Here is a 27418-nt window from a genome sequence, read left to right as displayed (position 1 = left end):
CGGGGTGGCACTGGACCCCCCTGATATCGGACTGGCCGCCCCAGGTGCCACCCCAAAATGAAATTTGCTATCCCTGGCAATTGGATGCTGATTGACATTTAATTTATCTTGTTAAAAGAAGCGTTCCTTTTGACATATATGTCCCTGTTTTTGTTTAGCACTTAGCACTATAGGAGGCCTAGCTAACAGTGCAGTTCCTACTTGGTGTAGTTTAAAACAACAACAGTACTTGGCCATTTGAAATCTATTGAAATGACCTGACTAGGTCAGAAAGCAACATCGTCCAGGCATAAGAATAATTCCCGAATTGACAATTATTAACCACACGGTACACAGGCACAGTAGGCTACACGGTACCCTGTTTGGCCCTAGCGCACTAACAATACTGTCTCTTGTGAAACCCAGACGTAACAGAAATAACAGACGCTAAACTTGGTCCTAACTTCGAATGCTCCATCCCCCCTGCCCAACCACACTCCATACCCCTTCTCCAACCACCAGGAAGCCCGGCATCCAACATTCTGGGCTTTCCCGTGATTAGCAGACAGCAGGTTGATTGGCATGTCGGACCCCGCGAACACTACTGGTAAACAACCAACTAACAGCCTAACATAACACACGTCTTTCGGTGTGGGTCGCAACACTATTTTTTCTCTTTAACTGCTAAGATTCCTTCATGAGATGCCTTATCAATCTATTAACGTTACAAAAGTTTAACGCTGCAGTCAGATAGACCCTGTTTGCTATCGTATAATGCCTGTTTGAAATAACGTATTTCAGAGTAGGGCTAGCCATGATCTAGTAGTTGATTGAAGATAATAATGGGCATAATAATAATTGGACTCAAATGTGGGTAATTGGATGTGTAGGAAGAAGTAGAAGACCTCTTCAAAAAGCTGAGCAAACAGGATCAGGAGGAAATAGACCCCAGTCCTTGCCCCATCCCAAGACCTCAGAGCAGCTCCCTACCCAAGGCTACAGGCACCAGGTCAGACAATACTAGACAGTCAGTCACATGCAAATTTAGCTTGTGTTTGTAGGCCACACATGTCAGCCTACACAAAAGATTTTTTTCAGATTAAGCCTCACTTCAAAATGTTGGTTGTTGATTCATGAATGTTCTTGTTTTGATGGCTGTGGCATTTTTTGTGTGAGTGTACACTAATAGTTATGTTTTAATGTAAAAGAAGGATCTAATCTCTAACCTGGTTAGACCTAGATTATACAGTATATTCATGAAAACAGAGTGACCAAAGTCTCTCCAGTTTGTGAGTATCCTACAGTACAGTGTGTGTAAGAAAGACATTTGTTGCAGTTCAGATGTAGAGAAACGTGTCTATTCATAGTATAAAGTAACACTAGTGGATCATACTAGGCCACACTTAAGAACTCAGGCTTAAGTGAATTTTATTTATATTTCTCATAAGCATTAGTATATGAATAATTTACTCTGCTTGGATGCCAGGTTAAGGTTACACACACATTTTCAGTCTTGGTCTGTGGACCCCCTGAAGTAGCCCTGGCCACCCCTTGGCCACCCCATATTTAAAAGTCTGTTTCCGCCACTGCTACTTGGCAATGTTGTTGATGTATGGCCAGATTAAATGATGCCATACCCTATTAATTTGAAACGCTGCCACTGAGTTCCAGGCTGATGGAGACCAGGACATGTTATCATGTTTTCCATACTTCATTCTGAATATTGAAACAGTTCACAGGATATAATCACGTGAAAGAAGTGAGTAAACCTCCCAATTCTGGTGAATAAGAATCCACCGATAAAATGGTCAAACCCAGAATGTGTGAGACAGGGCACACACATGCACACACATACAAGCATACCATATAGCTTTTCTAGAAGACATCTGAGACATAGTCAGAGCGTGGTGCTTACAGTAACAGGGCGCAGGGCTGGGATCGATAACTCCACGGACCAGCGCTTCTGCAGGTCGTATTGATTTTGTGAAGGTCTATTAAATGTTCAATTTAGCGAGGATGCTCTCCTATATGCAACTATAAGTCTTTTGCAAAGAAAAGGGTTTATGTTTTGTAAACTGTGGACATTTGTAAACTGTGCAATGTCTAAAACCGAGTCTTTTCGTAGTCATGCCTTCCTGCAACGTGCGACATATTCTCCCGCAGAGCCCGAAATCTGCAAATGTTTCCGCAACAAAGCAGAACATTTCTGCAGTTAACACGTAACACTGGTATCAGATGGGCTTTAGTAGGCAACTGCAACCAATATGATGACGTCCCACAAGCCAAACCGTCCTTTTGAGGGGAGATCTTCCCATCCATTTAACATTTTGCGCATTCGAAAAGGCCTGTGGCACACGCCCCCCCTCCCCCCCTTCCACACACATATAGGCCTACCAGTGCGGCAGGAGCGCATTCTGATCTGATTTTTGCCCCTCCGCGGCTGGAGCCCCGTCGAGGATTTCTCGGAGCTGGTTCTGGATGATGATGCGCAGAAGCGCGTAGAAAGAGTAGCCTGCTGTTACCTAACGGCGATACAGAAGGGAGTCTGATGCGGGTCGATGGTAAAACTGTCTTTCATGAGACACGGACGTGTGGTGACTGTCACGTAACACATCTCTGAAACTCGCTGATCACTTAATGGGTATCGAAAAGCCTATTGAATTAAAGCGTTGGTAACTTTAGCAAAGTGGACTGTTCTAGGCACAGTGCTCGCGATGATGAATCATGCACATCGGAACTCGGTGAAGCAACTCGCGGGTATCACTAGAACTAAAGCAACGGTAGAGAAATCACGATGACGTCACGCGTCTCCGGTCGCTCAGGTTCCGAACATTAAGACTCTAATGAAAGTGTGCCAATAGCGGACAGAGGAGGCTGTGGGCTCGTGAGAACTGTAATCGGCGCCGGGCAGTCATCTGTCGGACAGAGAGAATCATGATTCAGAGACAGTCCGGTGCTTATCACGGTAGCTTTCAACCCCGCACCCTGCAGCTGAAAACCGATAGGAGCCGGGACTCTTAACGCAGACGAGACGAAAAAATAAGAAAAATAACACAAATGGCGGACATGTCTGCGGCAATTAGAGAATGGCAGAGATGACTTGTGTGTGTGTGTAGGACGGTGTCACATAGGAAGAACGAAGCAGGGGTCGGAAACACCGAAGATGTTCTTCACGGTCCCACGGTGATCCCCGTGGCAGTGTACTAGCGCTCGACATAGAAGTCCTACAGCGCTGTTACGCGGATATTCTGAAAAAGCATGGAGTGTCCGCCGCTCCGGGAGGGAGAATGGTTTATTGACCTGATACATCCACAAGTGTGTCTGTTCTTGTTGCATTGTCTCGTCTCCTACAGTCTTCTACATCTGCAAAAAAGACGATAGTTTCCATATTCTGTCGCCCGTATGTCGGTACGTTGGTCAGGACACCACGAGACATACCCATGGAGTTCTCTACCGGCCCGTCCTGACCGGTCAGAAGCGCAAGTGAGTGAGCATAGATGCCTTCCCCGGCGCGGAGCGGGTCGCTGTTCGTCTCTCTGGGGGTGCTGAAACCTGAATCATGCCTGTCCAGCGGCTGCCGGGCTGCCGCGGGCTACATATCAACGAAGACAACGGGCGCTTCCTCCTCCTCGCGGTCCTCATCATCCTGTACCTGCTGTGCGGCGCGGCGGTGTTCTCCGCCATAGAGAGACCCTCTGAGCTGCGCGCTCACGGCCGCTGGAACAGGGCACTCTACAACTTTAGCGACACGTTCAACATCAGTCTCGCGGAACTGAAGTCCTTCTTACGGCAGTACGAGGCGGCGATCGCTGCCGGCATACGGGCTGACGTTCTCAGGCCAAGATGGGATTTTACTGGCGCTTTCTACTTTGTGGGGACCGTTGTGTCAACTATAGGTGAGTTTTGGGGCTACAGGGATCAGTATGCAGTGTTTGGATATAGTTATAGTTAATGATTTGTTAAGGATATAGCTCAGTGGTAGTGATGGGTATAGTTCAGTGGTAGTGATGGGTATAGTTCAGTGGTAGAGGGCACAACTCAGTGCTAAAGGGTATAGTTCAGTGCTAGAGGGTGTCAGTGGTAGTGATAGGTATGGCTCATGTGAGTGTTTATATTTATTTTTGTGTGTGTACGTGTGTCAGTGTTTATATGATTGTGACAGAGCAGGTGTGTGTGTGACAGTGTGTGTGTGTGTGTGTGTGTGTGACAGAGGGTGTGTGTGTGTGAGTGAGTGACAGTGGATGTGTGTGTGACAGAGGGTGTGTGTGACAGAGGGTGTGTGTGTGGGTGTGACAGAGGGTGTGTGTGACAGAGGGTGTGTGTGTGGGTGTGACAGAGGGTGTGTGTGACAGACGGTGTGTGTGTGGGTGTGACAGAGGGTGTGTGTGACAGAGGGTGTGTGTGTGGGTGTGACAGAGGGTGTGTGTGACAGAGGGGAGGAGCAGGGACGTCAACCCTCTGGAGTGTGTAGGACAGGCCCCCTGGGTGGGTCATGCTGCAGTCTTAGTCCAAACATGGAGAATGTCAATGAGAGGCCCCCCCACACACACACCCTTTAGCATTTGCTGGTGCGATAGGTCATTAAAGAGCAAGAGGCCCCTCTGGCGCCCCCCCAACACCCCTCAACACCCCTCATCAGTCTGTGCTGGAGGAGGTAATTTGTTCACTCATCCCTCTCCCCCTCTCTTTCTCTCCCTCTCTCTCTCCATTTCCCTCTGTCTGGAAACTTACATTTTCAATTGAATGTTTTTTTTTGTTGAAAAGGAGTAATTAAGATAAAAAATGGCTGTTGTGGCATAACTGTTGGTTAGCTGGCAGTTTTGACTGTCCAGTAAAGATAAACAGGTATTTAAATATTAAGACTTAGGGGTTAGGGTTATTTATTAGCACATTTCATACAATAATTGCAGCTCAATGTGCTTTACATAAAATCAATAAAAACAATAGACAATAAAAAAAAAAAATGTGGTCTTAAGAAAAGCCCAAAACAAAACTTAATGCAGTATAATTCAAACCAAAATAAAAGTCCCAAATAGATCTCTGTTCAAAAGAGAAAAAAACTGTTACAATTCAAACCAGCATAAGATCTCTGTTCAACTAAAGTTTTCAGCTGTAGACATGCATGTTTGGTTCACCCATGGGCGTAGATTTAGGGGGGGACGCTAGGTACTTGTCTATTTGGATCGATTCCAACGGCCAGGACGCGACAGTACAAGAAACGCCATAATTTGATTGGCTGAAAACCCAAAGGGGGGGGAGGGGTTATCTGACACGCACGGGAAGAAGCACATGCTACTTTGCTTGCTTGCACTGGCAGACAAGCTAGCTGGTGTGTTGGCGACAACGGTACAGCTAACTTACCAGGGCTGTCTGCCGACAATACATACATAAAAGGCCAGAGTAACACATTTTAATATTCCCTTTGCCCTTCAGCATGTACATGTTTTCCCCTCTTTGTGCTTTGTAGATCAGATATGCCTCCACCCAAGAAGAAAGGGGACATACAAAGTTTTTTCAAAAAGCAGAGTGTAAGTCAGGCTAAATTGCATTGCTAGACAGGTGCTGGAAAAACCAGTTGGCAATGTGATTAAGTTAACACTGTTAGTTATTCAAATATAATGAATCATTATTTGATTATTAATGTCTAAATAACACTGTATACAATATGGTAGGAGGGTTAAACTTGCTAGCCATAGGAAAGGCTACAAAATGAATGAACCATTTTGTATGCAGGAAAGACGGCATGAAAACACTCCAAATGTAGAGCAGGCTGAGGAGGATGGGTGGATGTCCCCACCAAGTCTGAGACCAAACCTACGCCCTTGGGTTCACCCCTGGTCTGTATCTGTAAAACCATGCTCTCTGTTAACAGATCCTTTGCCTCAGATCAAGAATACAGATGGTTTTACATACTTTTTTCAATACTTTCTGCGACCAGAGTTCTTGTACGCTATCAGAGTTTGCCAACTCTGACCTAGACATAGTATAAATAGCAAGTAAATTAATGACCCAAATTTACTAAACCAAAACTCTAATATTATCTTCCTCCTGTTGAAGCCCAGCAGCGTTTTTGTTTCCCTAATATTTATGGGTAATTTGTTCCATAGTTTTGTGGCGTAATTGCCAAAGGCTGCATCAGCTATCTTCTTATGACTGCTTCTGGTGACCTCTAATAGGCCTGCATTTGATGATCGCACTGTTTACATTTACATTTATGCATTTAGCAGACGCTTTTATCCAAAGCGACTTCCAAGAGAGAGCTTTACAAAAGAGCATAGGTCACCGATCATAACAACAAGGTAGTCCCAAACATTGCAAGCAGCCAAAACATGAAGCATACATTGTGAAAAAACTAAACAAGTGCCAAAGGGAAGACCCATAAGAGCATGCAGTTATACAAGTTACAAATTAAAACAACATGAACCACAAAAAGTGCAGGACTGTACCTGTAGAAGAACAATGAACAGTCAAATATTTCACAGCGAGTACAAGACTTAACTTCGTTATAACTAACTTACAAGAGCAACAAGTCACTCAATAAGAGTCATTGTGATCCTGGAGTAAACTCACATCAGGTCCAGCCAAGCATTCCTAAGTGCCATTGTACTCCCGGACTAGAACTCCTGTTCTAGCTGGTGTGTATTTTATAAGAGAGTTAGCAATGTAGTTAGGTCCTTGTCTGTTTAGAGCTTTGTATGTGAGGAAAATGACCCTAAAGTAATTGACTTTAGGGTCATAACCCTAACCCTAACCCTTAAGGTACTAGGGAGCCAGTGTAAAGTGGCAAGGACAGGACTAATGTGTTCTCTCCTTTTAGTTCCGGTTAATAATCTAGCTGCAGAATTTTGAATGAGTTGTAGTCTTTCAGTGGTTTTGACCAGCGAAAGACCAGCGAGAGAGTGCGGTACAGTAGTCCAGCCGGCTGGACTACTGAATTAACTTCTCTGCATAATTTTGGTTTATGAATGGTCGTACCTTCGCTATATTCCTCAGGTGAAAGAAGCTGTTTTGGTCACTTTATTAATGTGAGAGTTGAAATTTAAATCTGAGTCCAGGATTACACCGAGACTTGTCACCTCTGGTTTAACCCAGGGGGTTAAACCTCCTAGGTTCTTAGTCAGCATCTCTCTTTGGGATTTGGGGCCACATAGTAGGACTTCAGTTTTGTCTTCATTTAATTTAAGAAAGTTATCATTCATCCATTTGTTTATTGCTGACCAGCAGTTGGTAATGGAATTTATGGCTGTTGCATCGTTGGGTTCAGTGGATATATATAGTTGTGTGTCATCCGCATAGCTATTGAAATCTATGTTATGTTCTCTGATTATGTCGCCGAGTTGTAACATATAAAGAGAAAAAAGTAATGGACCTAAGCAGCTTCCTTGAGCATCCCTGTAGCAGTTGTCATATTTCTTGGACCTATGGTCTCCTAAACTAACATAAAACTTCCTTCCTCTGATATATGATTTCATCCAATTCAATACACTATCCGTGAACCCAATACGCTTTTCCAGTCTATTGATTAGGATGTTGTGATCAATGCTATCAAATGCTGCACCGAGATCTAACAGGATAAGGATAGAGACTTTATTTGCATCAGAGTTTAGTCTGAGGTCGCTAACTATTTTGGTGAGAGCAGTTTCAGTACTGTGATATAACCTGAAACCTGACTGCGAGACTTCCAGGATGTTATTTTCCTCAAGAAAATAATTTAATTGGACAAATACTATCTTTTCCTGTACTGTACTAATACACGTAAGGTTTGATATTGGTCTGTAATTTGCAAGTATACTATTATCCAATTTGGTTCTCTTTAATAGGGGCTTTACAACAGCTGTTTTGAAGGCATCTGGGAAGGCGCCAATTCTGAGGGATGTGTTTATAATCTTTAGCACCGGACCTGAGACACCATCAAACACTCGCTTAAAGAAAGTTATGGGTATATGATCAATATCTGAAGTTGTGGAGTTACATTCTCTGACGATTTTGGAAAGTTCACTTAATGTGATACATGTAAATGTGCTCATTGTTACGTTGCAGGATCTACTGATGTCAGTTTAACCTCCACTAGTAATGATACTAGCTCTGATCTAAGTTATTTTGTTCTTGAAGAACAAAGCAAGCTCTTCACATTTAACTGCTGAGGATGGAGGGGGGGCAGGGACAGTGTTTAGCAGCTGGTCGATGGTGGAAAAGAGAACTCTGGAAGTTCTGGCATTTTCTATAACAATGTTGGAAAAATATTATTTCCTTGCTAGACAAATGGTTTTGTTATAGGTGGTTAGTGTATCTTTGTAGATATTGTAGTGGTTAGTAATCTTTGTTTCCCTCCATTTTCTCTCTGCTGCATGGCATTTTCTTTTCGTTTCACTAACATTTTTATTTCTCAGCCATGGGGAGGTTCTGCTTGTGGACTTCTTTTTGGCTTTCAGTGGTGCAACAGAGTCAACACAGATAATAATGTATCGCATAATTTCACATGATTAATCGTGATTAATCGCAATTAATCGCATATTATTTAATTTGTTAAAATGTTACCCCAATAAATGATTTAAAAAAACAAAGCATTAAAAGGGTGTACTTAACAACTTCAAATAGGCCTAACTGGATGATAATGTCCATATAAGAAGTTCAGATGGAACACAACTTAAATTGTGAGGAAGTTTTATTCACTCACAAACTATACTGCTGTAGCTATAATAAACATCTACAAAATTAGACTATGACGATTCCTGCTCCATAATATTCAAATCTCACTCAAACATACTTCAGATACTTAGGCAACCACAGATTGACCTTAATATTGAACAAGACAGTTTCTATTTTGTTGAACTCAGTCAGCTGCTCGCTTCTTTTGCGAGTGTTGTCTGCCATTTGTTACAGGAGCGAACGCTGCTGCTGCTACTGCTGCTACTACTGTGTGCTTTGCTTGCATGCAATAGTTTAGGCTGGAAGTACTCCGGTGATAACTAAACTCAGCCTGACAATCAGTACACAGCCATTAGTTTTGTCAACCGAGCCGTCTCCAACTTCCCATCTAAAAGCCCTCTCTCTATCATTCAGCTACCGTCGGCAGTCAAAGTCATGTGACGACAGGTGATTCCCAGGGTCAAAAAGAAACCTGCGTTAACGACACAATTTTTTTTTGCGCGTTAAATAACGCGTTAACGCGTTATTAACGTGTTAACTTTGACAGCCCTAATAATAATGCATCATTGATTTCATTCAGAGAGCATTCATGATTAGTTGGCTCATATAGAGAAAATTCCTCAGAAAATGTCATCATAGCTCTATCGTCTAGATCTCTTCTTTGGACCAATAATTATTTTGTGGTTTTTGTTAGGATGATTTCCACATTAAAAAGTAAACAATGATGGTCTGAGAGGGGTAGATCAGTTATTGAAATATTATTGATGTTTAGTCCAGATGTTATTACTAGATCTAGTGTGTTTCTGTGCCGGTGTGTTGGGTCTTATGTGTTGAGTTAGATCGAAACTGTCGAGGAGATTTAAGAGCTCAATAGTTCTTGGGTCTGCTTTTTTGTATACTTGGATATTCAAGTCTCTTCAAGTACTTGGATATTTAAAACTACTCTGTCATATCTGGTGTCACACTCTGATAATAGTTCAGAGAATTCTTGTATGAATATTGGCGAGTGCTTGGGTGGCCGATATATAATAACAAAAAGTATTGATTCGGTTTTGAGTCCTATAGCAAGATATTCAATTGATGTAGGTTCGTCTAGCTCAGTGACTTTGAACAGTAGTTTAGATGAGCAAATAGCTTCGACTCCTCCACCTCTTTTTGATTTCCTAGAAACTTGGTGAATGCTGTAATTGGGCAGACACGCTTCTATCAATGTTGCTGTTGCTGTGTCATTGTTGAGACAAGTTTCTGTTAAACAGATGCAGTCTAAGTTGTTCATCTTAAACCAGATCATTAACTAGAAATGTTTTGTTATTTAGTGATCTAACATTTAGAAGGGCCAGTTTAATCTGTGGGGTATTAACAGATAAAACAGGGGAAGATAGATTATTAGGAAGAATATAGATAGCTTTGAGACTTCTAACACGAGTTTCAGGTTCGTAACCATGCATTTTACCATGCCATTTGCTGTTTATGATGACCGGTATTTCTAATGAAATTGCATGGTGGCTGTCCTAGCGTAGATTTTCTTTGGGAAAGTCTATATCACTGAGCTGTTCCATCACAAGGGAATTCATCCGGGGGGGTGAAGATCTGTGCAGGACCCATGTCCTTGCAGGAGGCTGTTTGAATGTTCTGTTCCATGGGAGGTTGTTTGGGATGCGTCAGTCAGCTTAGACACAGCAGGGATATGGAGTGAAACTTGATTTGTGGTCAGGAGCACGTGACTAATGTTTGCTGTTAGTAGTCGAGACCCTCTACAGTTTGGGTGGAGTCCGTCAGCTTGAAAACGGTCTGCACAGTTCCAGAACACGTTGAAACTAGAGAGGGTACAATTTCTGGGGAAATTGTATGGTGTGCTTGCTTGCGTCCGTTGCAGAGGGGTCCGTTTTTGTATTACATTTTTGCAACTGATATTTCTGTATATTTTATATAAAAAAATGCATAGCCTACTTATTATTTATAAAGATTACATATTTAAATGCATATTTTTTTCTGCTCATTTACAACTCAAAATATAAAGAGTGAAGAGTAGGCTAGAATGAAATTGTTGTCTTCACATTTCCCCTGCAAGAGGGAATGGTGATCAGCAGCCTCATAGTTGAATCAAAACGAATACATGCAGGGCTCAACATTAACATTTAACTTACTGGCCCCAAGACAATTTTTACTGGCCCCCCCCTACAAAAGTTGTAATTTATCATTGTTGTAATTTATCATTGTTACAACAAAACCAAAGACTTGAAAGTTGGGTTATTCTGTTACCAATAACCATTTATTAAACACATCCTGGATTTAAAAGAACAAAAATGAAATCACATTTCTAGTGATAAAAAATAAAAGGTAATAGTCAAAAAAACAATTGACTTTTAATCTCCAAATGACGTGCTCTCTTCCCTGCTGACAGCCATCTCTGCACAACTCTGTCTGTCTGAAACCTCTGGTCCCTCAATGCTAATATAGAGAAGCTTCCATAGCATTTCATCAGTATGATACAAAGTACCCAAGTCGACACCAATCTTCTGCTGCCCTGGGGAAAGAGGCAAACGGCTGGCCCGTCTTAATTACATAATATGCCGTTGTTATATGCCGTTTAATTTTTTATTTGCCGTTGTTATAAGTCGTGCAATAACATGATGGGCATCTGCATTTAATTCCTGACCAGCATGGTCAAAGGCCTGGAAGATGGAAGGTCTGCGGTCTTGGCCATTAGTTCATTTACTTATTTTTGTGTTGGTAATTTGTCAAATATATTTAAACTTAAATTAATTAGGCCTACCTACCTACAGTAAGCTGTACAAGTAGTTATGTTTCGTTGTATTAATTTGTCCTGTTATTGACGTAACTAATGCAACCAGAAATTCGAATATATTCGAATGTGTTTTTTTAAAGGGAATATTCTAACGTCATTTTTTGGCAATTTTGACAGCCCTTATTAGTAATCACTAGTCAGATAGTTTCACCTATTGAAAGATGTTTGATTTAAGTAAGAGTAGTGCCGAACATGTGCCGCCGTTTGAAACAGCTGTGCCTGTGGAGATGTTTTTGTTAGCTACTAGACTAGGCTACAGAGTTGCAGTGAGCTACACTGGTTTGAAACCACAGGTAATGATAATTTCACCCACAATTCGTTTACTTGTAATCTAATGTCATAATAAATCCTACACCGAAAATGTATTTGTGAGGAATGTTTATTTTAACGATTGAAAACAGATGCATCATAGACCGCTGTAGTACGTGTTACCCGGGCAACAGAGGCTAATGTCATGATGCTAATGCTTCAGTAAAATAGTAGACTACTGTTTCCGAAAGTAGATGTACTTCCTTAAAGGGGCGATTCATTGCAAAACCGATTTTACCCTGTCATAGTTGAATAACAATAGTTCGGTTGGTAAAATGAACACACAGTGAATATGAAAGTCCATTGACACCTCTTTCCTAGGCAAATCTCAAAAAGAAAAAATGTGTCTGTAAAACGCTAGCTTTTCAACAAAGCCACCGGTGTGACGTAGGACGGGGGACCGCCCTTTTTGGTCTGGTCTGTACGCTTTTGTCACGCCCCAAAATTTACATCCAGACCAGCCCGAGGTAGCGTCTATCTCCGATACTAGTTTAGCTGTGCGCTGCTCTGTGTAGGCTACTTATAAGGAATTACAAAGAAGAATGTATTGAATTATAACTAGGATATTGAAAATGGACCATGGTCGTAAATGCTGTGTTCCAGGCTGTACAGGGAAGGCTAACACTCACAGTCTTCCCAAGGAGCCAAACATTCGACAGGCATGGCTGCTGTTGTCTATGAGAAGATCCTGGCGAAGTTCGACACTCAATCATTCATTTGCTCTGAACATTTCACCCAAGACAGTTTTGACAACCTTGGACAATTTCAAGCAAGGATTTGCTAGGAAGCTGAACCTGGAAAGAAGTGCTGTTCCGACCGTATGCTCATTGCAACCGCAAGGACAGTATGATGTTGTGCTAACAGTTATTAGCAATGCTAACGTGTCCTGTATATAGCATACCAGGTAGAATGCTAAATACGTTTCTACACACATCAAATGACTCTAGCTAGACTAGCTGTAGTCGGCATTAGAAGGGAAGCTCCCGAAAAAATAGCCAGAAAACGAACAGCAGTCTGGCTTATTGCTAACGCCTGTCTAGATAATCAATTTGAAAGAACTGGAGAAAGGCAGGTGCTAGATACAGGATACGTTAGCATTGCTAGTAAATGTTTCTAGCAACACCTAGACTGTAGGCATGTAAACAAGTTTAGCTTGCTAACGCAAGAGCATAGGTAAAATGTGTGATAATTTAGCCTAGTATATTGGCAATGGGGCTAACGTTGTTTCATGTTCCTGACTGTGTTTCATTCAAATAAATAACCTGTGTTATGTAAATCTACAATTCACGATGCATGTTTGTCCAGATCTTTGTCATGTTATTTTACAGCAAGATATTCAGGCTAGGTAACTGAAGCCGAGTAGAATCACGATATGGTTTGGCTGCTAAGCTGTAGCCTAACGTTCTACTCACCTAAGTCAATCCAGTTTGCTTCAACAACAGAATTGGAAACAAGTAATGTTATCATTTCAAATGATATGTAGTCAATCTGTTGAAAACAGTGTTGTGTAGACACAATAGATTTATTTGCGCGTTTTTATTTCAAGTCTCCACCTTCGGTGTTTCAGTGAGTGCTGCTGTTGGCCGTGTTGCGTTTTTGCTCCCCAGCTTCACTCGTTGAAAACCAACCAATCAGCGCGCAGCTTATCTAAATATTAATGAGCATACCTTAAAATGAGAAAAGCTGATGTTTTTTCCCGGGAACATTTCAGAGGATCTATCAGGGGGCATAGAACAGCACCCAGGTCATTTTCAACCCAACCAATGTTACATACCCTGTTCGGAGACCTTAAGGAACAGTGTGAAATACCCCCCAAAAAACAGTCAATTGCCCCTTTAATAATATCAGCAAATATTGTACATTACATTTCACAATTGTTTCATATCACAAAGTAAAATTAGTAAATAGTTATCACCCTGGTCTCTTTGCTTGTGGCGTTTCTGCAGCTGCCTTGCAGTAAAGCCTAGCTATCCCCCAGAAGTTAACGAGATGCTAAACGAATGTTTTGCTACAGGTAGTCACCATTAACTCTATGGTAGTCACCTGCTTGTTTTTATGACGTTAGGGACGCTAGCGACATCAGTGACTGTGGCTAGCAAATTAGCCACCGTTAGCTTCACTTTTCACCACAGAAATGCAATTTCTAGTTAAACCATGCAACGGAACGTAAACAAAAATACAACCAACGCAATCACTACCAAGACGAACCTTATGACACCGACGTTGTCTATGTAGTCCAAATATTGAGGGATCCTTAGGGGTGCGAAAATTTACAATAATAACAAGAAATATATATGTGAGAGAACAAGGGTTGTGCCCTTGCCGAAGGCAGGCACACCCAATTATCGATAAATCTGAGTTTGTGTGCCAAACAGACTGATGCCAACCATGTGTTGAAAGATAGGAGTCGACTGGAGGCTTCTTTTCCTCTGCGAAAACATGCAATCGATCCACTGATGAATACATCTTGATATCTGTTGAGTGTGCTCAGGTGCTTGGTGAAATGTTTTTTAAGTATCTCAGTGCCTGTTTTTTTGTGCAGGATATCAAACGAGCCAGTGGGTATGATAATCTTGGGGTTGATTGGTTTATTGTTGAGGATTGTTTGTACCTCTGATGACAGTTCTTTGACAAATGTGTTGCTAAAACAAATATTTTCTGTCTTGTCTGACAGTTTAACATGTGCTGTCATGGCATCTCCGATCAAGATAGTGGCCATCTGTTGTGTTTCGATTTCCAACGTTTGCCTTAGCAGTAGCTACGGAGCCCGTTCTTAGGTTATTTGGGTTAGCACTGATAGCACTTTGTGCTGGACCAAGGTTAGCCACTGTGTCAGTGCTAGCAGTAGATTCTATAGGGCTAGTACTAACAGCGTTAGCTCCTCTAAGTGCTAATAGGCTGTGGGTAGTCTTAGCATACCTTAGTTCTTGATAGACCTATGGTATTGTTGTGTGATTAGGCTTGACAGGGGGTCGAAAAGCGCCCAGAGTGGTCCGAGAGGGGCTTGGAGTGAAATGGGGGACTCCGGGTCGCAGCAGACGATGATGTGTCGGTGTTGGATTTGCATGTGTGTAGTAGCTACCATCATGGTGTGTCGGCGATCTGGGCCCTTCATGTTTGTTAGCTGCATGGCTAGCACTCCTGTGTCTCTTTACCTTGGATTCCACACACAAGGGAGAGAGTTCCCAGTGGTTCAAATCAATTTCTGAGTGGGACAGGAGGAGAGGTGATACGGAAATAATTTGTGCCTCGCTTTTTATCCTTGGTGCCAGTCCCATCTCCGATGAAGGTAGAGGCGGCGCTAGGCCTCTTTGGTTTAGCGCCGAGAGCAGGCCATGACTCATCCGGTCCACTGGCGAGAAAGCAGGTTCCAAGGGTGGCTCATTAGCCGGTAGCTTAGTCTCCGGGCTTGGTAGCATGGAAGGTAGCATGGAATCTATAAAGTCTTCGGTCTCTCTAAGAGGGTTCTGACTCTTAGATCCAGTTCAGCTATCCTCAGTATGTTTTTTTGCTGTCGTTGCAAGCCATAGTTTTACAGGGAACAAGCTTTATCTTGCTTGCCTGTGGTTAGTCTGGGAGAGCGGACAAAAATACTTCTGTTCTCCTTGGGCTTCAGTCCCTCAGGTTGTACTTTGCCCCTTTCAGAAGTACTTGATTCTGAGTATATCATCAAAAATTATCCAAAAGTATTGAAACTTCAGAGCAACTGTTCTTTGCCTATGTCCTTCAAAACTAGTCAAAGTCTCTCTTGCTCTGTCTCTCTATTCCTCTCTCCTTCAGTGTTTGTGGTGGTGGCTCAAAGTAACAGGCAGATAAACATTCCTCTACTTTTTTAAAGTCTTATTGCCAAGTTTTTTACTCTAAAGACAGAAGATCACTTCAGGAAAATACTAAACATCGAAATATCTAAAGGTGTAATAATCTCCAGGTCTAACATAGCTTTGCTATGCCCTGCCCTGCCCTCCCCTGCTCTCCAGCCCCAGTGTCTCTATGTTACTCCCTGCCCCCCTCAGTGTCTCTATGTTACTCCCTCCAGCCCCAGTGTTTCTATGTCACTCCCTGGCCCCCAGTGTCTCTATGTTACTCCCTGCCCCCACAGTGTCTCTGTTACACCCTGCCCCCCAGTGTCTCTGTTACACCCTGCCCCCCAGTGTCTCTGTTACACCCTGCCCCCCAGTGTCTCTGTAACACCCTGCCCCCCAGTGTCTCTGTTACACCCTGCCCCCCAGTGTCTCTGTTACTCCCTCCAGCCCCAGTGTCTCTATGTTACTCCCTGCCCCCCAGTGTCTATGTTACTCCCTGTCCCCCCAGTGTCTCTATGTTACTCCCTGCCCCCCCAGTGTCTCTGTTAGTCCCTCCAGCCCCAGTGTCTCTATGTTATTCCCTGCCCCCCCCAGTGTCTCTGTTACTCCCTGTCCCCCCAGTGTCTCTGTTACTCCCTCCAGCCCCAGTGTCTCTATGTTACTTCCTGCCCCCACAGTGTCTCTGTTACTCCCTGCCCCCCAGTGTCTCTGTTACACCCTGCCCCCCAGTGTCTCTATGTTACTCCCTCCAGCCCCAGTGTTTCTATGTTACTCCCTGTCGCCTGTCCCCACAGTGTCTCTGTTACTCCCTGCCCCCCAGTGTCTCTGTTAGTCCCTGCCCCCCCAGTGTCTCTGTTACTCCCTGCCCCCCCCCCCCCCCGTGTGTCTATGTTACTCCCTGCCCTCCAGTGTCTATGTTACTCCCTGTCCCTCCAGTGTCTCTGTTACTCCCTGCCCCCCCAGTGTCTCTGTTACTCCCTGCCCCCCCCCCCCCCCCCCAGTGTTTCAATGTCACTCCCTGTCCCCACAGTGTCTCTATGTTACTCCCTGCCCCCCAGTGTCTCTGTTACTCCCTCCAGCCCCAGTGTCTCTATGTCACTCCCTGTCCCCCCAGTGTCTCTATGTTACTCCCTGACCCCCCAGTGTCTCTGTTACTCCCTCCAGCCCCAGTGTCTCTATGTCACTCCCTGTCCCCCCAGTGTCTCTGTTACTCCCTCCAGCCCCAGTGTCTCTATGTCACTCCCTGTCCCCCCAGTGTCTCTATGTTACTCCCTGACCCCCCAGTGTCTCTATGTTACTCCCTGACCCCCCAGTGTCTCTATGTTACTCCCTGACCCCCCAGTGTCTCTGTTACTCCCTGCCCCCCCAGTGTCTCTATGTTACTCCCTGCAGCCCCAGGGCCCTATTTTGACAATCTGAAACGCAAGTATCAAAACGCAAAGCGCAAGTGACTTTGTGGGCATGACTTCAGCTTGGTTGTTATTTTGCCGGCGGGATAAATGACTTTGCGCCTGGCGCAAATCTAAAAAGGGTTGGTCTGAAGTAGCTACATTACTAATGGGTGTGGTTTGGGCGTAACATGCAAAAACCAATCAGAGCATCATACATAGGAATTTCTTATGAAAATCTTTTTATAATCATTGAAGAAATGTAACACGCCATAAATCAAAACAATGTAACGTAGCTTCGCAGATAGAAGACCCTGGCCTCGCGGACCAAACTGGCGCCCTTAAAATAGCATCTCATTAATGCGCCATTTACTTTAGACCACGTTTTTCCTGGTCAGTAGCTGAATTTTTTTCGTAAACTGCAAGATAGCACCAGGGAACGTTTGCGCCGGAACACGCCTCCTTTTTCTCTGAACCGCCCACGGGAGCGCAAGGTCATTTCGACGTGCGTCTGTGGAGGGAAAAGTCGGCTTTGCGTCGAGTGCAAACTAAGAATGACACTTGCGTTGTTGACTAAGTCATTTGCGCTGGGTGCAAGATCGGGCCCCCAGTGTCTCTATATTACTCCCTGCCCCAGTGTCTACAGGGTTATTGCTTAACTGCCCCCCTGATCTCCTGGCTGCAGTGTGAGATCACAGAGGAAGGAAATGTCAGGATTCTAAATAGAGAACAGAGGCTTTCTTTTCAGATGAAAGACTCCTGCTGTGATGCTAGGCCTAGGTGCTCCTCCCTGGAGCAGGGGCTCTGCTCCTGTCCTCTCTCCTCCTCCCTATTCTATCTATCTGGTGTTGTAAAGACTTGTGCTGCTAGTGTGGGTGGGCTGAAGGTTTTCTGTCCTTTCCTGTCCCGTGCACATTTTATTACTATTCTGTGTGGTTTGGTTTCCTATTAGAAAAGGATTTCGTATTAACGTTGTTTAAACTTGGTAGCATAGGACGGTGGGTTCAAGTGAACATAGACTGATTGCGTATGTGGGTGAATTGACAATGGCGTCTTTTCCCAACGAAGAGGAAGTGTGCATACTCTCCCTTAGCCATGGCTTCAGATGTGTGCCTCAGGCCGGCTAATGTAGTATGAGTTCATTTCCTCTACTACACAAATTAATAAGGACATTGTACTGTTTTTGAGCGACGACAAACGTGTAAATGTGTCAGTTGAGAGCGGCTTGTGGGTGAAATGTGATGTTTTTGCAGGAGACGCATAGTGATGTAGGGATTTAGGCCGAATCCCATTACTCCCCCGTACCCCTTACCCCTAACCCTTAGTTTACCCCTAGCCCTTGGCCCTCGAAACTGAGGGGTAAGGGCTACATATCCCTAAGAAATGGGACGCCACTTGGTTACAGGTACGTCATCTAGCACATATCGATATCTCCAAAGCAAGTAGAGTTATGCACTGATATTAAGCGAAATTCGCTGCCAATGGAGTTAACTCTAAACTGTAGACATAATAGTCAAAGAAATGCGGGTCTGTTGTGCAATTCAGCACTGTATCATTAGCGTACCAAACTAGCGATTTTTTGAAACGTTTCAATTAGGAAAAGTTTTGCAAATATATATGTTCAGGACTGTGTACACAAAACAAGACTTTTTTATCAATTAATTAAGGCGAAAATTTTACATTTGTTGGACTCTCTGGATGATCTGGCCGCCATTGTTGCCGGTCGCGCAGTATTCACATAGCCCTAGGTTTTAAGTAAGCTCCCGATCTTACTTGGTTTTAAGGGGTGTATACCCCTTAGTCTTAACCCTACCCCGAGCTCAAAAAGAGTATTGGGACACCACTAGCTCTCACGGGAACTCGCAAAACTAAGGGGAAGGGGTGAAGGGGAGTATTGGGATTCGGCCATAAGCTAACTGGGGTATGTAGTGGGAGGGGAAGTATGCCCTGAGTCGCAGGAGAAGGAAAAGGTAGAGGAGGGCAGACCCTTGATCTTGAGTCATGGGAGAAGGAGAAGGTAAAGGAGGGGAGGGCCTTGATAGCGAAGGCAGAGATTGAGGGTTACGGTTTCTATTTGTCAACGTATATGCTCTGAACAAGGGGTTCCCATCTTGTTTCAGACGTCCTACTCCCTCTGCAGGATGGAACAGATATCAAGCAGACAGAGACTGATAGATAGAGAGACAGGGAGATGGTCTCTCATCTCTCTCCTGGTCTCTCCTCTCATCCCTTCTCTCTCCTGGTCTCTCCTCCCTTCTCTCTCCTGGTCTCCCCTCTCCTCTCATCTCTCTCCTGGTCTCTCCTCTCCTCCCTTCTCCCTCCTGGTCTCTCCTCTCCTCCCTTCTCCCTCCTGGTCTCTCCTCTCATCTCTCTCCTGGTCTCTCCTCTCTTCTCCCTCCTGGTCTCTCCTCTCCCTCCCTTCTCCCTCCTGGTCTCTCCTCTCACCTCTCTCCTGGTCTCTCCTCTCCTCCCTTCTCCCTCCTGGTCTCTCCTCTCCTCCCTTCTCCCTCCTGGTCTCTCCTCCCTTCTCCCTCCTGGTCTCTCCTCCCTTCTCCCTCCTGGTCTCTCCTCTCCTCCCTTCTCCCTCCTGGTCTCTCCTCTCATCTGTCTCCTGGTCTCTCCTCCCTTCTCTCTCCTGGTCTCTCCTCTCCTCCCTTCTCCCTCCTGGTCTCTCCTCTCATCTCTCTCCTGGTCTCTCCTCTCTTCTCCCTCCTGGTCTCTCCTCTCCTCCCTTCTCCCTCCTGGTCTCTCCTCTCATCTCTCTCTTGGTCTCTCCTCTCCTCTCTTCTCCCTCCTGGTCTCTCCTCTCCTCCCTTCTCCCTCCTGGTCTCTCCTCTCATCTCTCTCCTGGTCTCTCCTCTCCTCTCTTCTCCCTCCTGGTCTCTCCTCTCCTCCCTTCTCCCTCCTGGTCTCTCCTCTCTTCTCCCTCCTGGTCTCTCCTCTCTTCTCCCTCCTGGTCTCTCCTCCCTTCTCTCTCCTGGTCTCTCCTCTCTTCTCCCTCCTGGTATCTCCTCTCCTCCCTTCTCCCTCCTGGTCTCTCCTCTCCTCCCTTCTCCCTCCTGGTCTCTCCTCTCATCTCTCTCCTGGTCTCTCCTCCCTTCTCTCTCCTGGTCTCTCCTCCCTTCTCCCTCCTGGTCTCTCCTCTCATCTCTCTCCTGGTCTCTCCTCTCTTCTCCCTCCTGGTCTCTCCTCTCCTCCCTTCTCCCTCCTGGTCTCTCCTCTCATCTCTCTCCTGGTCTCTCCTCTCTTCTCCCTCCTGGTCTCTCCTCTCATCTCTCTCCTGGTCTCTCCTCTCCTCTCTTCTCCCTCCTGGTCTCTCCTCTCCTCCCTTCTCCCTCCTGGTCTCTCCTCTCTTCTCCCTCCTGGTCTCTCCTCTCCTCTCTTCTCCCTCCTGGTCTCTCCTCCCTTCTCCCTCCTGGTCTCTCCTCTCTTCTCCCTCCTGGTCTCTCCTCTCCTCCCTTCTCCCTCCTGGTCTCTCCTCTCATCTCTCTCCTGGTCTCTCCTCTCTTCTCCCTCCTGGTCTCTCCTCTCCTCCCTTCTCCCTCCTGGTCTCTCCTCTCATCTCTCTCCTGGTCTCTCCTCTCCTCCCTTCTCCCTCCTGGTCTCTCCTCTCATCTCTCTCCTGGTCTCTCCTCCCTTCTCCCTCCTGGTCTCTCCTCTCCTCCCTTCTCCCTCCTGGTCTCTCCTCTCCTCCCTTCTCCCTCCTGGTCTCTCCTCTCCTCCCTTCTCCCTCCTGGTTTCTCCTCTCCTCCCTTCTCCTTCCTGGTCTCTCCTCTCATCTCTCTCCTGGTCTCTCCTCCCTTCTCCCTCCTGGTCTCTCCTCTCCTCCCTTCTCCCTCCTGGTCTTTGGAGGATTTCCTCAAGCTGACAGCAGACATTACCAGATCTGTTTGTTTCTGTAACAATGACGAACAGGAAATCATTAGTCACTGGGTATCCTGGTGGGGTGGGGGTGGGGAGACCAGGGCCACTGGGACAGAACCCAGGGATAGACAGACGGACTGGCCCATCTGCTGAGTAGCAGGACTGCAAAAAGGATGAAAATAGACACATTGACTCTGTATACAGAGACGGTATTAGCACTTTTACATAATCACTCTCTGTCTTTCATGCTCCCCCCCCCCTTTCTCTCTCACACACACATAGTTAATGCAGCAACACTGATCCTGTGTCTGAAACAGAATTACACGGTATGTTATGGTGATTCACATTCCAGGGATAATACCAGCTTTGATGAGACACTGTTTAACACCCTGTGCTTTGGGGAGAATGTGTGTGTGTGTGCTTCCATGTTGATTAGTTGTCAGGTACATGAGCTGCGTTAGCTCCATCTCTCTCTCCTCCTCCCTTTTCTATCTTCCTCTTCTCCTCCCTTTCCTATCTTCCTCTCCTCGCTTTATTCTCCCTCCTCCTCCTCTCTTCTTCTCTTCCTCTCCTGCTCTATTCTGATTTATACTGCTCTATACCGCTCCATACTGTTCTGTATTGATCTATATTGCTCTGTACTGCTCCATTCTGATCTGCACTGCTCTATACTGCCCTGTACTGCTCTATTCTGCTCTGTACTAATCTGTACCACTCTATACTTCTCTGCACCGCTTTGCACTTCACTATACTGCTCTGTATTGCTCTTTACTGCTCTATCCTGCTCTCTATACTGCTCTGGACTGCTACATGCTGGCAACTCTAGGCAGCTCTGGGTGACCTCCCTCTGAAAGACTTTTAGAATATCTTACCCCCAGCTTCAACCTTGTGGATCCTATTGGACCAAAATGCTGGCAACTTTTAAGGACTCCTTTAATGTGTGGGAGGAGGTCACATGGACAGGAGCCAGAGTATTCTCTCTCTTTCTTTCTTTCTCTCTCTCTCTCTCTCTATCTTGCGCTCTCTCTTTGTCTTTTTCACTGCAACACTCTCTACATCTCCTTTTCTTTCTATATGTGTGCAGTTTAGATGACTACAGTTTTGGAATCACTATGAGTTTGAAGAAGAAGAAAGGTTACTGATTGGTCTCACAACAATAACAGGGAGGGTGGTGGTGCCGGGGGAGAGGGAGTGGAAGGGAGGGAGGGGGGCGTGGTGGTGGTGCTGCGGGAGAGGGAGAGAAGTGTACAATATTACACAGAGGAGAACAAATATTTTCCCATATTACAGTTTTTCTCGATTGCTAACACACAAAAATGGTATGTGTAAGTCATCCCCACAAAACTATTTAGCCAATTCCCAGCAGAGTGACCATGTACCCCAGTGTTTTAACGCGATATACCCTTTTTGACACATGAATCAGGTTCATTCACACTTACATGCCCAAGGACACAACGTAATTTCGCACAGCCGGGAATCGAACCAACAACCTTCTGATTAATAGCCCGACTCCTAACCGCTCAGCCATCTGACACCCTAACACTTTGCAAAAGTTTAAACACACCTCTCACTTTAAGAAACAATTGTCACCATTATGTAATTTCGAAAACACTGCCGTTTGATAAGTAAACTCAAACCAGTGCAATTCAAACACCCATAACACCCAATTATCCATGTGCAAGCACTAACGAGCAAAAATATTGAACAAGCAATCGGGTTCGGAATGAATAAAAAGTTAAGCTCATCTGTACTTTGAAATCATGGATGCAAATATCAGAGGAAGAGGCAGAATTGTCAGAATGAGACGAGGTGGACAAGGGAGAGGAAGAGGAACAACAATCTCAAATGAGATCCATGCCACACTATGACAGAACAACCTTCTCCAAGCCATGGAAGAAGCTTGTGGGGACATTGCTGTAGATTCTTGTCAGGGATGGCTCAGGCACTCAAGGGCATTTTCCCTGCTGTTTGGCTAGAGAAAACATTGACTGTTATGTTGATGAAAAAATCTGACCTGACCCTGGTCAGAGACAGGATGCTGACCCAGAATGAACAGTACTGTTGCGTACACAAGCCCTGTTACCCAGGTGAAAATGCTTAGTTTATTTCTTTGTTTTCTTAGCCTTTGTTCCCCAGATTACAATTTACAGTAATGAATTTCTGTTGTTGACTAACAGTACTAATATTTGTAAACTGTGACCACTACAGTAACAACAGATCAAAATGCAATTGCTGTATAATGTAAATAGAAAATAAACATTCTGGGGGGTATTCCAGGTAGCGGGTTTAGTGAATCTAAGAGAGTTGTTTAACCCTGAAAAGAGGCTTACTCCAATAATTCTGTTCCAGACAGAGAGGTAACAAAACCTTTTGGTAAGTTTCCATGGCAACTTACTCCGTGAAACTAACCTGCTCGCTAGCAGGTTTTCCATGCCAAACTCTGCGTTTCTACCTATACCCTCCCACTTTTTAATTCTGCTAGTGTTGGCAGACATGGGATATCCTTTCCTGGTTCAGAGCGATCTTGAACATCTCGAAGCCAAGCGATCTCGATCTCGCTTAGTTATACGTCAGGGAGACGATATTAAGACTGCAATTTGATGTGCTTTAATTCCCTGATGTATACCTAAGTTAACGTTACCGTTTCCCGTCACAATCTGTAATTTATTTTAGCAACATTCTAAGCCCTTGGGCCTTAATCGCTAATGTTACACTCAGTCAGAACTGACATGCTCTGTCATTTTCGCTCTGAAATAAAGACAAATAATTGAATTCTTCATTGCCTACACATAGAAATCTAATGAGAATTTTTATTGGCTATTGTTCCTACAATTTACATGATTCACCATGTACCGTCCTGTAACGGGTGTTTCAGCAAATCTATTTCAAGATTGTAGGGGGTCAATCAGGGCCGGCGCCCCCCCCTCCCCCCCGGGAGCGCAAATCAGAGAGAAGCCCCCCCACCCAACCTCGGTGCCCTCTGCTGGTGGTGCGGGACGGTTAATTAATGGTAGACCTTAAAAGTACATCGTAAAAGTACATCTGAGAGTGCCATTTAATGCCAAACAGGTGCCACTGCGACGGTTGAAGGGGCATCACTTTAAATGCGTCTGTGATGTCGGCCTTCCCGAGCCAAGCGCTAACGCCTGCCCGTGTAATTAACTGAATTGCGTGAAAGATGTTAGCTAGTACAGAGAATATGGCTCGGGCGGAATCAGGCTGTTAATGCTAGAGACCAGAGTATGGTGTGGGGCGGTCCACGATGAAACGTTTCTTGCGGGTAGCCACGCGAATGGAACTGACGTGAAAAACGGGAAACCGATGCGGGTAGGTCGACCTTGGATGGCTGTCCGAGCACTGACTGCAGACATGAAGAAATCGACAATTACGATAAGTACAAGACCCCTCATTGAAATACATACACACAGGAGGAGCGGAACTGCAGTAGGCACCCTGTGGAGGTAATGGAAGGCTAGGTGAGGTAAGGTGATGGAAGGCTAGGTGAGGGAAGGTGATGGAAGGCTAGGTGAGGGAAGGTGATGGAAGGCTAGGTGAGGGAAGGTGATGGAAGGCTAGGTGAGGGAAGGTGATGGAAGGCTAGGTGAGGGAAGGTGATGGAAGGCTAGGTGAGGGAAGGTGATGGAAGGCTAGGTGAGGGAAGGTGATGGAAGGCTAGGTGAGGGAAGGTGATGGAAGGCTAGGTGAGGGAAGGTGATGGAAGGCTAGGTGAGGGAAGGTAATGGAAGGCTAGGTGAGGGAAGGTGATGGAAGGCTGGGGGAGGGAAGGTGATGGAAGGCTAGGTGAGGGAAGGTGATGGAAGGCTAGGTGATGGAAGGCTAGGTGAGGGAAGGCTAGGTGAGGGAAGGTGATGGAAGGCTAGGTGATGGAAGGTGATGGAAGGCTCTGTGAGGGGAGAATCTGAATCAGCTTTATTCGCCAAGTAAGTTTGCACAAATAAGGAATTTACTACGCTGCGGGAGTCAGATGGCTAAGCGGTTAGGGAATCGGACTAGTAATCTGAAGGTTGCCAGATCGCTTCCCGGCCGTGGAAAATGACGTTGTGTCCTTGGGCAAGGCACTTCACCCTATTTGCCTCGGGAGGAATGTCCCTGTACTTACTGTAAGTCGTTCTGGATAAGAGCGTCTGCTAAATGTAAATGTACTATGGCAGGAAGATGCGGTAAACATATAAGAGTTTTAAACATAAAATGTAAAAAATGTACAACAGTATGTAAATAATTCTAACCACAACTATACAAGGTTAATAAAAGTCATTTAAAATAAGATATAAAGAAGAGTGCAATGTGGTGGGTATATTGTGCAATGTGCATTAAGGTGACAGAAAGACTTCACAACATTGTTAATGGCAGTTGGGAGTTCTGGGCCTTGTTTATGAGACCAGCTGCCGACGGAAATAAACTGTTCTTGTGGCGTGAGGTTTTGGTCCTGATGGACCGCAGCCTCCTGCCGGAGGGGAGTGGCTGGAACAGTGTGTGTCCAGGGTGGGAGGAGTCAAACACAATCTTTCTTGCTCGCCTCAGGGTCCTAGAGGTGTGCAGGTCCTCGAGGGTAGGCAGATTGCAGCCGATCATCAGACGATCACCGTCTCAGCAGCGCGGATGATACGCTGCAGTCTGCTCTTGTCCTTGGCAGCAGCGTACCAGATGGTGGAGGAGGTGAGGATGGACTCAGTGATGGCTGTATAGAAGTGCACCATCATTGTCTTTGGCAGGCTGAACTTCTTTAGCTGCCTCAGAAAGTACATCCTCTATTGTGCTTTCTTGGTGACGGAGTTGATGTTCAGTTCCCACTTGAAGTCCGGGGAGAGGATAGTGCCGAAGCTAAAGGACTCCACAGTGTTGACTGGGGAGTCTCACAGGGTGATAGGAGTGAGTGGGGCTGTGTACTTCCTGAAGTCCACTACCATCTCCACTGTCTTAAGAGCATTTAGCTCTAAGTTGTTCTGGCTACACCAGGTCCCCAGATTGTCAGCTTCCCACCTGTAGTCAGACTCATCCCCCCAGAGATGAGCCCAATTAGGGTGGTGTCATCCGCAAGCTTCAGGAGTTTGACGGACTGATGACTGGAGGTGCAGCTGTTGGTGTACAGGGAGAAAAGCAGAGGGGAAAGGACGCAGCCGAGGGGATCCAGTACTGATGGACCGGGAGTCAGAGACGTGTTCGAAACTTAACGCCCTGCTTCCTGTCAGACAGGAAGTCAGTGATCCACCTGCAGGTGGAGTATGGCACGTTCAGCTGGGAGAGCTTGTCTTGTAGCAGAGCCGGGATGATGGTGTCGAAGGCAGAGCTGAAGTCCACAAACAGAATCCTGGCGTAGGATCCAGGGGAGTCCAGGTGTTTCTGTGTGTGAGTGAGGTGTGTTTCTGTGTGTGAGTGAGGTGTGTTTCTGTGCTCCTCAGAACCGTATGTGTCTAGGTAGGTGATGGTATAGTCCACCCTGGTGGTCAGTAGTGATGAGGCCTCTGTTTGCACAGCATATTAACCCTTTCAGATGACACTTTCAGGAGAGGCTCCTGATTACTTTAACTCTTTATTCTCCTCCTCCCTTCTTTGGTCCCCTCCTCTCCCCCTTCCCTCTCTACTTCCCCCTCCTCTTCTCTCTCCTTTCCTCTCCCCTGTCCTCCTCCCCCTCTCCTCTCCCCTCCCCTCTCTCCCCCTCCAGGGTATGGTATGACCACCCCAGTGACAGCAGCAGGGAAGGTCTTCCTCATCTTCTATGGTCTCCTTGGCTGCGCCGCCACCATCCTTTTCTTCAACCTCTTCCTGGAGCGCATCATCACCCTCCTCGCCGTGGCGATGAAGGCTGTGCGTGAGCGTCGTATCCGCACCAGCGGCCTGGTGCCTCCAGGGATCCAGCATGACTTCTCATCCTACAGCCTGCCGGGCTGGAAGCCCTCGGTCTACCACGTCATGCTCATCCTGGCCCTCTCTGCCATCCTGATCTCCTGCTGCGGCTCAGCCATGTACGCAGCGGTGGAGGGCTGGGCCTTCCTGGACTCGCTGTACTTCTGCTTTGTCACCTTCAGCACCATCGGCTTTGGGGACTTGGTGAGCAGCCAGCGAAACGTCTACGAGCAGCAGACGCTCTACCGCCTCGCCAACTTCCTGTTCATTCTGACGGGCGTGTGCTGCCTGTATTCGCTCTTCAACGTCATCTCCATCGTCATCAAGCAGGTGCTCAACTGGCTGCTGGAGCGGGCGGGCCTCCTGTGCTGCCAGCGCTGCCACAAGACCAACGTCTTCCTGGGCAGACGCAACGCCATCCGGCCTGGCTCAAGAAGCCGCAGGGGGCGCTTTGGACGGCAGGAGTGTCCAGACGCCCCGCCAAGCGACAGCGACACAGAGGGGAGGCGTCTGTCCGGGGAGATGATCTCCATGAAGGATCTGACAGCCTCCAACAAGGTGAGCCTGGCCATCATGCAGAAGCAGCTGTCGGACTCCGCCAATGGCTTCCCGGCCTGCGGAGGATCCAGACACAACGGCTTCTCCGGCGGCGTGGGAGCTCTGGGGATCATGAACAACAGGCTGGCGGAGACCAGCAACTCCAGATAGACACCAGACACAAGGAGAGAAATCTGGCTTCTGACAGGACTTTC

The 27418-nt window shown here is 46.0% G+C and overlaps 1 protein-coding gene across 1 annotated transcript; it reads left to right on the top strand.

Annotated features, from left to right (window-relative positions):
• The first annotated feature begins 3538 nt into the window (after positions 1-3538).
• Positions 3539-27418, top strand: kcnk12 (potassium channel, subfamily K, member 12). The gene is made up of 2 exons (XM_047029881.1): positions 3539-3875; positions 26485-27418. The coding sequence occupies exons 1-2, from the start codon at positions 3539-3541 to the stop codon at positions 27372-27374; spliced, it is 1227 nt and encodes a 408-aa protein (XP_046885837.1). The 3' UTR covers positions 27375-27418.

The sequence above is a fragment of the Hypomesus transpacificus genome, chromosome 11, assembly GCF_021917145.1.
Source record: "Hypomesus transpacificus isolate Combined female chromosome 11, fHypTra1, whole genome shotgun sequence".
NCBI lineage: Eukaryota > Metazoa > Chordata > Actinopteri > Osmeriformes > Osmeridae > Hypomesus > Hypomesus transpacificus.
The sequence above is the reverse complement of the archived record's forward strand: the minus strand, read 5'-3'. Positions and strand labels throughout refer to the sequence as shown.